The following is a 13,158-nucleotide window of genomic DNA, read 5'->3' on the forward strand; positions in this document are numbered from 1 at the left end:
CCACCTAAGGATATATTTGAATCTATTTGATTATTCAAAGGTATATTTGGACTCTTTTAATTATTTTAAACAATATTTTAAATTAGTGCAAGGAGTATCATATGTAATTCAACTGATAGTACTGCATAGGGATAACATTTATGGTGAATTTGAAATAGTCATTGAACTTCTATTATCCGTTGAATTATCCTATTTATTTTCAATTAGAATATATAGCTCATTTTTTTAAATAAGAATGAAATTTCCAGTTGATTCTTCAGGTGTACGTAACGTAAAGTTAGCTCCAATGTGATGAGAGATAAGCCTACTAGACAAGCATCGTAGAATGAGTTTGATCAAGAAAGCATCAAATTACTTGCTCAACTAACTCGGTCCACCTTAGGAGTGCACATTTATTGGGGAGAAATTAATAAGTTGGTAGCTTTTCTTTTTGAAAAAAACTTGTAGTTAAATTTCACTTTTGGTACGTTTTATGGTTTTTTTTTCCTATGGGAAGATTGGGACATTTCATAAAAGAGGCTAATATTAAAAGGCATGAAAGGTCTCTCAAGTAGTTTTATGACCGTTGCTACAGCCTCCAAAGTACAAACAAAGTCAAATTATCTTGTCATGCTGTACACTACTTGCTAGCAGGGAAGACACAATTCTTTTTCCCCTTATTCGAAATTCATAGTACCCTACTAATCCAAATTAACATTGTGTAAAGTTTATTTAAGAGCAAAACACTTTATATCAAGAGTTTATCAATTATCAAATTTCATAACTACCTCTATGTCTCTCGATGATAATAAAAAGAAAAGATATTATTATAATTTTGGTTCAACTCAATTTTAAAAGCTAGTTTTTGTAAGTGCGGACAATCTATTTGGGTTTCACAACGAGATCTCACTTTTATATCATGTTACATAGACTTTGAACCTAACTCAACACTAAAAACTAGTTCAAAGGGATCAAGTGTACTCAAGTAATATAAGGAGTCCAGATATCTCATTCAATCACCGATGTTGAATATCTTCATCAGACACTATTGCTAATACGAATTTACACAACTTCAATTAATTTTCTAATTTCTTATAAATATGTTTTAAATTTACATTTTATACAAGAAAAACTCACTCTTACACATAGAGATCTAAAAGTAACACATTAAAAATTCGCTAAAGTCATTTTCCTCGATTCAGAATCATAAGTGACCATGATGTTGGGTTCGAAATCGAGAGAGCGTCGTACGGAAGCTACTAGTTGCAAACTATGAGATGATAAATCAGATAATAGAAAAAACAATACTAAAAAGTATAAAATTGTTATATGATTTGGCCAATTGACCTACATATAAAACCTAACATTAAAAACTATAAAACTTATTGGGATAAACTCTTTGATGACTGCATTTTGGATGATATTGTGTTATGATATGAGAAGAGAATTGTTCTATTTATAGAGTTACAAAACTATTATTCTAATAGAAATCCAATAGGAAATAAATCTTTTTCTACTGGGAAACGTTTTCTACTAAGAAATCCTGTAAAACACAATTATGTGGAATTCTAGTAAGGTAAGAAATTCATGACACATCCTAACACATGAGAGATCATTCCCTCAATCTTAACTCTTGGGGGTCGTTTGGTAGAGTGTATTGAAATGTTAATGCATGCATTAGTTTAATGTGTATTAGTAGTACCTTGTTTGGTATACCTTTTTACCCTATTAGTTATACACTCTATTATGTATTGAGGTATGTATTACTAATACCTCAAAATCCATGGCATTAGTAATGCAATAGATCTAATAAGCATGCATTAACATGCTTCAAGACCATATTATCCGTCAAAAAAAATTCTGCATCCTTTCCAACATATATATTGAGTGTATTATGTAAAAAAAAAAATTAAATTATGTAATTCATATTTTTCTTAATACATCGAACCAAACACTGAATAAGAAAAATACAAACATAACTAATGCAAGCATTACTAATACAAGTATTACCAATACACCATATTTTACATTTTTCTTATACACTGTACCAAACAACCCCCCTTAAAGCACATGTCAGTGTAACATTTGTCAACATAGGGTACTGGGTGCTAATTTAGGGTGTATAATTTCCTACGGTGTACCCTAAATCATGATAATAATTCCTCCCCCCAACAAATACTAATTTTCAAAATTTAAGAAGTACCACTCAGCAGTTTCTAGCCGTTAAACATCACAACATCATCTTTCTCCTCTCCCTCTCTCACCAAACTTTTCACTTACCAAAATCCAACAATTTTTTCCTCCCAATTTCCTTCATAAATCCCAAATCTTGAATCTTTTTTCAAAACCCCATTTATAAAATTTGCGAATCTTGAATTTGTTTTGGCGAGCCAAGGGTCTTTCGGAAACAACCTCGCTGGTCTGTGTACACTGAGTACGTTGTTGTTGTTGTTGTTATTGTTGCAAATCTTGAACTTATCTTGAGCAAGGAGTCTTCGGAAACACCCTATCTACCTTAATTTGGTATAAAGGTAAGGTCTGCATACACTCTATCCTTCCCAGACCTCAGTTTGTGGGACGTCACTGGGTGTGTTGTTGTATTTCTTCTGCAAATCTTGAATTATTTTTCAACTTTTTTTTTTATTTTGCAGAAATTGCAGATTTTGAGTACTTACTGTTGAGATTATTTTCAAGAAAAATGAAGGCTATGAAAGGAAAGCTTCTCAAGAAATTAAAGACGATCAAAACAATCGGGTATTTGAAGCCGGAAAGAGTGCTCCATTCGAATGCATCAGAGGGATATATTCATACTTCGCCACGAAAATTAAGCTCTTCTCCATTAACTCCTATTCAAGTTCATGAAGACTATCCGAAAAAGAATGTTCCGAGCAGCGTAGAAGATCAAGAAGCTGAGATTATCGATGTTTCTGAGCTAATGAAGGATCTTGAAGATCAAGAAATGGAAATGGAAGATGAGCTCGACGATAAAGAGAACGTAAGGCCTTTTGTAAAGGTGAAAAAGCTTGAAATTTTGAGGGAAAATGTTGAGAATTTAAGTCCATTGAAGCCAAAGATTGTGACTTTTGATGAAAATGTGGAGAATTTTAGCACATTGAAGCCGAAGAATGAGAATTTTATCACCCCTTTGTTAGACTTTGATGTGTTGAACTTTAGGCGACCGGATTTGGATTCGGGTACCCTTTTTGATCCAAATCTTCTTGCTGCATTTGAGGAAGTAGTCATGGTTGTTAAAGCTCATGAAGCAGAGAGAAAGGCGAAGATCAAAGAAAAGACATTCAAACCACTGGAAGAAAGAAAAAAAGATGATGATGATGAAAAGGAACCACCTTTAAAAGCTCGAAAAATTGAAGAAACTATAGACCCCTTGTTGGAATTTGAAGAGAAATGTCCACCAGGAGGGTGTGATTCAGTGATTCTTTACACAACAGGTCTTAGAGGCATACGAAAGACGTTTGAAGACTGTCATAGTATTCGATTCCTGTTAGAGAATTTTCGGGTTATGTTCTTCGAGAGGGATATTTCGATGCATTCTGAGTTTAAGGAGGAGTTATGGAGGGTTTTGGAAGAGAAAGTTGTGCCACCAAGGTTGTTTATCAAAGGAAGGTACATTGGTGGAGCTGAGGAAGTGTTGACATTGCATGAACAAGGGAAGTTTAGGCCACTTCTTGAAGGAATTCAAATTGATAATTTTCAATGTCCATGTGAAGGGTGTGCTGGAATGAGGTTTATTATGTGTTTCAAGTGCAATGGAAGCCAGAAAATCGTGCTTGAAGATGATGAAGGTGATTCAATGAGATGTCCTGAATGTAATGAAAATGGATTGATTGTGTGTCCTTATTGCTGTTGAAATGATTCAATTGATTTGTTTTCTTACTTCTTATATCCCTCACATTTGACGGTACAATATTCTTTAGCCTTTGTGTTTGAGTACAAATCCTGCTTCATTTTATATGTTGTGGTAGTAAAGATTACTGCCATCTGCAAAAGGGAATATACTGTCAAGTTTTCTTGAATGTTTTGGTTGTTTGGAATGAAAGATGAGGGAGTCTATTCATTACTTGTATAATTCTTTTTCTTTTGGTTTTCCACGTGGTATCTGATATCCGCCCGACTAAATTCAGATTTACATTGGGAAGGCAAAGAGTTCCCTTCTAAATGCGAGTCTAAATCCAAGGCTCAAACCTGAGACCTCTAGTTAGAAATGGTAGAGTACTTACTACACTCACTCCATCACAACCAGGGGCTGAGCTATCAAAGGCGGATCTATTAAGGCTCATGGGGATGGCACGCCACCCGCAAATTTCGACGGAAAATCATAGTTGTATTATATACGAATATAGTTAAAAATTAAGTCTGTCATCCAAAATAACTATCTAATGTAGATGGCAGAGTGCTACTTTTGTATCCCCCAAGGTCTTGTGTTCAAACTTGGCTAGTAGCATTTGTTTTTTTAAAAAAAAATTGTTAACAATTTTTTCATTAAAACAAGGCAACCGCCCATAGGCGTACTTTACTTAATAAAGGCGTATTACCTGTTGACTTTTTTATAAAAGTAATGTTATTTTTTGACCTTTTTTTTAGGCTAAAGTACACTCAAACTTTTATGAAAATTCACTTAGATACCTCAATTAAGGCATATTCCGATCAGACCTCTAAACCTCCCGAATTTTGTTTCAGCAAAAAGCTCAAAGTGTGTGTTGCACACACATGATGACGTGGCAAAACAAGCTAATTGGAGGCTGACATGTGGCATTATGGGTCCAATAATTATTAAAAATTAATTATAATTTTAAAAAAAAAAGTATATAAAAATGGCATTGAGGAAATTAGTAAAAATAATTTTAAAATTATTTAAAATATAAAAATAAAAACTGATTATTTTTTTAAAAAAAATAAAAATGAAATAAATTATTAAAAAATTATTTTTTTAAAAAAATAATTATTAAAAAAATATAAATTTATTTTTAAAATGATAATAAAAAATGGCATTGAGGATATAAATTATGAAAAAATAATTACAAAATTATTTTAAAAATAAAAATAAAAAAGTAATTATTTAAAAAAATGAAATAAATTATTAAAAAATTAATTATTAAAAAAATTATAAAACTTTTTAAAATGAAAATAAAAAATGGCATTGAGGATCCAAATTATGAAAAAATAATTATAAAGTTATTTGAAAAATAAAAATAAAAAGCTTATTATTTTAAAAAATTCTATTTTCTTAAAATGAAATTAATTATTAAAAAATTAATTTTTAAAAAATATTAAAATAATAATAATTTTTTAAAAAAATGAAAATAAAAAATGGCATTGAGGATATAAATTATGAAAAACTATTTATAAAATTATTTTAAAAATAAAAATAAAAAACTGATTATTTAAAAAAATTATAAATTTTTTTAAAAAATGAAATAAATTATTAAAAAATTATTTTAAAAATAAAAAATTAATTATTAAAAAAAATTATAAGACTTTTTAAAATGAAAATAAAAAATGGCATTGAGGATCCAAATTATGAAAAAATTATTATAAATTATTTAAAAAATAAAAATAAAAAACTAATCATTAAAAAGAAATTATAAAATTTTTTAAAAGATGAAAATAAAAAACAGAATTTATTTTAAATTTAGTTTTATTAGAAAAAAATATATTGGGGCCCTCTAATGCTTTTTGGGGCCTTTAGTGTTTAAAAAAAAAATTGTTATTAAAAAAAATTTTGGAGCCCTCAATGCACTTGACTTCTTTTTATTCGTAAATTAGTAAAAAAAAATGTTCCTCATGCGCCTCCCACGATGACACTGCACGCGCAGTACCTCATAGGCAAAAAATGTCAAATTGGAACAAAATTCTGGGGGTTTAGGTGTCTGATAGGAACATGCCGGTCTAAGTGAATTTTCGCAACAAGTTTGAGTTCCTATCGATGCCTTTAGCCTTTTTTTTTTAATTATTTAAAAAGGTTTAGTAAAATATCTCTCATTAAAATAAAATAAAAAACCTATTTGGCTATTTCCAAATCAAAACACTCGTTTTTGAGGTTTGATGCTGGCCTGCTGCTGCTCTGCTTGCTCTCTCTCTGGTTACTTCTTGCTCTCTTTGTAAGTTTTTTTTTTTAATTATTTTGTTTCTCTTTCTTGATCCTAGAAATTCAAATTTGAAATTATCTTGATTTAGGAGAAAGTATTCTAATTTTGTGAATTGAGATGGAGAATTTTTCCAAAAAGGTTAATTATTCTCAATTAAGTTCTAGTAATGTCAATGTCAATCGTTCTTTATCTTATAACTGATCTCGATTTGGGTTCACTTAAAGCCGATCCGGGAGAAAGAAGACCTATTTCTGATTATGATCCTCAAATACGAGATGAAGTGAGAAAATATTATATTGAAAAAGAACCTTGTCAACCTATCTTGGAACCATATCTTTCAAGTGAAATAGGAGGTAGAATGTGTCAATTTGCTTCAAGTTGGTTTAAAGGTTCACATTCGATTTGGTTGGAATATAGTGTGGAGAAAGATGCCGCATATTGTCTTTGTTGTTATTTGTTCAAAAATAAATTTGTTCATGAAACTACAGGTGATTTTTATGCATCAAAGGGTTTTAGGGGTTGGAATAAAACTCTTAAAAAATTTCGTTTACATGTCGATAAGTTAACTTGGCACCCACAGAGTCCAGATCCTGGATCCGCCTCTAGGAGCTACTCTTGTCGAGGGGTTCATCCGAACCCCCTTCGGCGAAAATTATGTTATATATGTATGGTTAAAATTATCTTTTATATATATATATATTAGATGTTGAATCCCCTTTGATTAGTTCGTATTTTCAGTTATAAACCACTTAGTGAATATTCTGATTCCGCCACTGATCACAACCCTTGGTAGTACTAGTATAATAGCTCGATTTCTGTTAGAGAATTTTCGCTTTATGTTCTTCAAGAGGAGAACATTCTATGGAGAATTTTGGATGGTAAAGTGGTGCCACCAACACTGTTTATTATGTGTTTCAAGTGCAATGGCAGCAAAAAAATTGTTCTTGAATATGATGAGGGGAAGTCAATGAAAAGCCCTGAATGTAATGAAAATGGATTAATCATATGTCCTTATTGCTGTTGAAATTTTCAAATCCAATTGATTGTTTTGAAGGTATAATATTCTTTTGTCTGTGTTGAATTGAAATTCAATTCCCAATTACATCTGCAAGTGGGAAAGAAAATAATTGGTTTGTTTTGCCTATCTTCTCTTTTTGAGATTTTGGGCATGTTTGGTATTTGAAATGAAAGAGACCCTATTCATTACTTGCGTAATTTAAATTGTGCAACAATTTTCTGGATGTGTATGCTGTGGAAACTAAATACTCCCTCCGTCCTAAATTATCTGTCCCAAATTGAGATAACATATTAATTAAGAAAAATAATTAATAACATAGTTAGTTTACCATAATACCCCAATTTGAAGAAAAGGTAATTAATGCAAAGGGGAAAACATGGAAAAAAAATTTTGTCTCTTCTTGATTAATAAAAAAAGACAAGTAAAATGAAAAATCAAATTAGGAAATTTGAAACGAATAATTTGGGACGAAGAGAGTATATGACAATTTTATTTGTGAAAACTGGTATCTTGCCCAACAGACACCATTAAAAGGGCAATGAAATTGGCCACTAGAAGAAACTAGTCAAAATGATCTCGTGGATCCCTGTACTTGTTTCCCTTCGTAAAGTGGACACTCCTACTGTCATTTGTCATCTAAACCCCTCAAGCCATCAAAATTCAACATTTTGAATCCTTCTTATTCATATGTGGCACTAAATTACTGAGTTGGCAAAACGTGTGTTTACACGTGTTTTTTAAGCATGTGATTTAATATAACAACATACCCATTGCATTCCCAAATAGTGGGGTCTAGGAAGGATAGAGTGTACGCAGACCATACCACTACCTTAGGTGAACTTGAGAGGCTGTTTCTGATAAACCTCCGGCTTAGAACCGATAACAGTATAACAAACACAAAAGATAAGTGCATATAAAGTTGTAAGGTATGCTAAGGTATGCAAAATAAACTAACACCGCTAGCTGCAAGATAATACTACAGCCATAAGATAATACAAACTGTCTTACTGAAATCATAAACATCATACAACTCCATGAACAAAAAATACAGACACAAAAGAACGCTCCCTTATTATTACCGACATACTCTTACCCCCTAACTCTCTACCTTAATCTGCGTTCTCCATACCTTCCTATCAAGAGTCATATCCTAATCACCTCACTTCTCTGCTGTAACTGCTCTGTATCATGTCTAATCACCTCCCTCCAATATTTCTTCGGTCTACCTCTACCTCGCCTAAAATCATTCATAGGCAGTGTCTCACACCTCCGCACTGGAGCATCCGAGCCCTTTCTCATCACGTGACCGAACCAACGTAACCTCACTTTTCACATCTTGTTCTCCACCGAAGCAACTCTCACCTTCTCCCGAATAATCTCATTTTTCCTAGTATGTCCGCACATCCATCGCAACATTCTCGTATCCGCCACCTTCAACTTTTGGATATGGAAGTTCTTAACTGACCAACACTCCGTTCCATATAATATTTTTAAAAATTAAAAAATAATTATTTTTTTTTGAAGTATTTAATCCAGCCCCCGTCCATCACTCTCCCCTGTCCCCCCCACCCCATCTAGCACCCACCACTCGTCCCCTCATCCCATCCAACACCCTCCTCCATCTCCCCCACCCGATCAAGCACTCTCCCCGTCCCAAACCCTCACTCAACACCACCACCAACCCCACGCAACAACATCAGTCAACCTCCCCCCCCCCTAACCATCCCTGTCCCCCCTCCCCACACACCACATCAGCCACATCAGCCAACTCTCCTCTCTCTCTCTCCCCCACAGATTTTATAATTTATAAATTTTAATTTATATTATAAATTGATTAAGTTATATTAATATAATATAAATTGTTATTTTAAATTTTTAAATATTAATGCAAGTGAAATTTATTTTAAAAATAATTTTTTATTTTATTATTTTATTTTTTATTTGATGGTAAAGATTAATTTTCTTAATTAATGATAGAAATGAATTTTTTTTGTTGTTGAAGTTTTTTATTATATGATATATAGGAGAAATCTCAAGTCAAAATCACATCATCATTGTTGAAACTTTTGATTTTATAATATAAATTATGAGATTTTATAATTTCAAATCGTAATTCTATGATACATAAATTCTGATTTATATTATAAATTGATTAAGTTATATCAATATGATATAAATTGTTATTTAAAATTTTTAAATAATGATGAAGATGAATTTTATTTTAAAAAATAAATTTTTTATTTTATTTTTATTTAATATTATTGATTAATAATCTAACAAATTAATTAATGAAGATATTATGACATATAGGTGACGTGGATATGATATAAATATGACATGATATTTTTTTAAAGAGAGTGAGTCACACACATAGTGGGTTCAAAATGTTGAATTTTGATGTGTTAAAAAATTCAGATGACAAAGAATTAAGTAAAAATATACACTTTATAAACAAAAATAAGTACAAGAATACACGAGATCATTTAACCAAAAAACTATTAGGGTATCAGCATCAGATGTTACAAATAACATTAGTTTACTATGATTAGTTACAAAAGTGAGGTGGCAAAATATATTACTACTTCATTACCACAACTTAGGGCAATGCCCCTTTTTATAAACATGGTTATATCTACATCCATTAATATTTGTTTACTATATTAAAAATAATTTTTTAATAATATTTGTTCTGTTTGAAAAATCAATGGATAATTTATTTTTTTTTAAATTCATTTTATCTTTGCTATTATATACTATTATTAATCATTCAATGCGTCTTACAAGATATTAAATTTATTATTTTTTAACTCGTGTGTCAAATTAATAATGAAGAAGTATTATTAAATGGAGAGAATAATAATAGTTTGTGAAAACACGTCTTGAATATTTTTGAAATGACATCCCAAGCAAAACTTGCTCTTTACCCAGTACTACATGAAAGGAGCTATAGATGTTTCTATATTTGTGGTCTGTGGACAAACTTGTGAAATTTACCAACCATTAGGAGTCGTTTGTTAGAGTGTATAAGAAAATGTAAAATGTAGTGTATTAGTAATACTTGCATTAGTAATGTTTATATTAGTTTTGCTTGTATTAGTTATGCATGTATTATTTCTTATACATTGTTTGGTTTGATGTATAAGAAATAATATATGTTACATAATTTGTATAAAAGAAGTGTTTGTTTACAAAATACCCTTATTTGATGTTATACACTTTTTTTTGCAACAAAGTTCTTTTGGCATCTCAAACATAATTAGTAGTGTTGAACTAGTATATATAGATTTAGGATTAATTACAAGACTTTCGTCTTTGCGCATGACAAAGTTCTTTTGCCATTTCAAACATAATTAGTAGTGTTGAACTAGTATATATAGATTTAGGATTAATTGCAAGACCTTCGTCTTTGCGCATGAAATGTTACGCCGATGGATTAACATAGTCGAAACAAAAATAAAATACAAAATGTAAAATTAACGAATAGTCTCAAGAATTTTTTTTAATCTTTTTAAAGACCCTCGAAGCAAAGAAAAAATATGTTGCCGTTATTTAAATCAACTATTCATTGTTGTAAATTAAAATGGAGGGAAAAGAAATTGTGAAATGTTTTGAGAAAATTCACTGTTGAAAATTAAAATGGCGGAAAAAGAAATTGTGAAATATTTTGAGAGGAAAATTAAGGGGTATTAAGGTCATTTAATAAGTTAATGCATGTGTTAAAAGTCTTTGTATTACTAATACATAGGAAATGGAGTGTATTGCTAATACACACTTCAATACACAGTCGTTTGGTAGAGTGTATTGACAAAAATAATGCATGTATTAATTAATGTGTATTATGAATACCTTATTTGGTACAATTATAGTCAATGTATAACTAATGCGAACATTAATTATACACTCTATTGTGTATTAAGGTGTGTATTACTAATACCACCCATTTTCTATGTATTAGTAATGTAAAGTCTTTAATACATGCATTAACTTATTAAATGACCTTAATATCCCTTAATTTCCCTCTTAAAATATTTCATCATTCATTTTCCCGCAATTTTAATTTGCAATAGTGAATCTTTTCAAAATATTTCACAATTTTTTTCCCACCATTTTAATCTACAATAATGAATAATTGATTTAAATAATTGTAACATATTTTTGCTTTAAGGGTCTTTAAAAGGATTAAAAAAAATTGAGACTATTTCTTAATTTTACGTCCTATATTTTATTTTTGTTTCGACTATGTTAATCCGTTGGCATAATATTTCATGCACAAAGATGAAGGTCTTGCAATTAATTCGAAACCTCTATATACTAGTTCAACAATACTAATTATATTTGAGATGGCAAAAAAATTTTGTTGCAAAAACGTGTACAAAATCAAAGAATGGTATTTTTGTAAACAAACATTTCTTTTATAGAAATTATGTGAGATGTATTATTTCTTATACATCAAACCAAACAATGTATAAGAAATAATACATGCATAAATAATACATGCATAAGTAATACAAGCATTACTAATACACTATATTTTGCATTGATCTTATACACTCTACCAAACGACCCCTAAAGTGTATAACTAATGCTTACATTAGTTATACATAGATAAAAAGACGTACCAAACAAGGTACTAGTAGTATACATTAACTAATGCATGTATTATATTTTTCAATACACTCTACCAAACGACCCCTAATTGGGAAGGTCGAGTGATGAGAACATTTTCTGTGCTTGTTTGTTTTTTGAAGCTTGAGTGCCGGAAAAAGATAATTTATCTTTGCTTGCTTGTTTTTTTCAAGGGATGAATACACTCGAACTATGATAATGATATGTATATACTCTTCGTCATATTTTAGGTACACATATATTCCTATTGTTAATAAAATAATATGTATATGCTCCTCACACTAACGGTAGGGGCATATGTGTACCCAAAATATGACAGAGGATATATACATATCATTTATCATAGTTTAGAAATATATTTGTTTCGTCATATTTTAGGTACAAATATATTTTTACCGTTAATAAAATGATATGTATATGCCTTTCACACTAACGGTGGGGCATATGTGTACCCAAAATATGACGGAGGGTATATACGTATCATTTATCATAGTTCAGAGATATATTTGTTCTTTTTTCATTTGAATTTTTTTATCCCAAATAATTAACCCAAACCCACTATCCACAATAAACCCATCAAATCTGATTTCAAACCAACTCGACCTGACCTCTATTTTTTATTCTAAACTCGATACTTTATCTGTTTTTCTCTTATACGTGAATCCCAATCAAATTGCAGTGATTGGTCGCTACTACTAATTGGTGTTTACGAATTAGAGGGAGTGGAGATTAGGCCGGAGATGGACGAAGCTAGGTGTGCGGCGATGGTTCGTCGGTGGGATATTTTCGATTCGATGGAGATAGTGGCTATGTGGTATTAAACTGTGGTGGGTAGTGTTTTTCCAATGGAATTTCATGAAAGGTTAAAACGTGGGGGATTTAATTTATTTGATTTGTTTTTGGGTGTTAAGGGTTAATGTTTTTTTTTTTTGCTAAATTAATAGTAGTGAGTGTTACTATATTGTATATCGTTATAGGGGTGGGAAAAACGCATCTGTTAGATAGACGTATGTTGTACAGCGTTTTGGATACACATATGTCCATAATGGTAGTGTAAGAGTATATTTATCTCTTTTCATTCTGAATTTTTTAATCTCAAATAATTAACTCAAACCCACTATCTGGCCCGATAAATTCATTACCCGATTCGGTCCCAATTAAAATTCAAGAGACGCTTATCTAACAGATATATTTTTCCACCCCTATAATGATATACATCACAACAACACTCACAACTAGCATTTAAAAATAAAATAAAATATTACCCATAACACTAAAAACAACATCAAATAAATTAAATCCTCCACATTTTATTTTTTTTGTAAAATTCTATTGGAAAAACACTACTCACCACATGTCAATACCACATAGCCACCTGTCAAATTGAAAATACCCCACTGCGAATCATCGTTACACCCTAGCTTTGGC

The 13,158-nt window shown here is 30.7% G+C and overlaps 1 protein-coding gene across 2 annotated transcripts; it reads left to right on the plus strand.

Moving 5' to 3' along the window:
• The first annotated feature begins 2,159 nt into the window (after positions 1–2,159).
• On the plus strand, positions 2,160–4,063 carry LOC107849643 (uncharacterized protein At5g39865). 2 transcript variants are annotated; one of them, XM_016694198.2, is made up of 2 exons: positions 2,160–2,515; positions 2,631–4,063. In XM_016694198.2, exon 2 carries the CDS (start codon positions 2,678–2,680, stop codon positions 3,845–3,847), a length of 1,170 nt encoding a protein of 389 aa, XP_016549684.1. In that variant the 5' UTR covers positions 2,160–2,515; positions 2,631–2,677; the 3' UTR covers positions 3,848–4,063. The 2 variants fall into 2 exon arrangements, with proteins under 2 accessions (XP_016549684.1, XP_016549682.1); XM_016694196.2 differs by having other exon boundaries at positions 2,161–2,510.
• Positions 4,064–13,158: the final 9,095 nt, after the last annotated feature.

This window comes from Capsicum annuum, chromosome 12 (assembly GCF_002878395.1).
Source record: "Capsicum annuum cultivar UCD-10X-F1 chromosome 12, UCD10Xv1.1, whole genome shotgun sequence".
Lineage (NCBI taxonomy): Eukaryota > Viridiplantae > Streptophyta > Magnoliopsida > Solanales > Solanaceae > Capsicum > Capsicum annuum.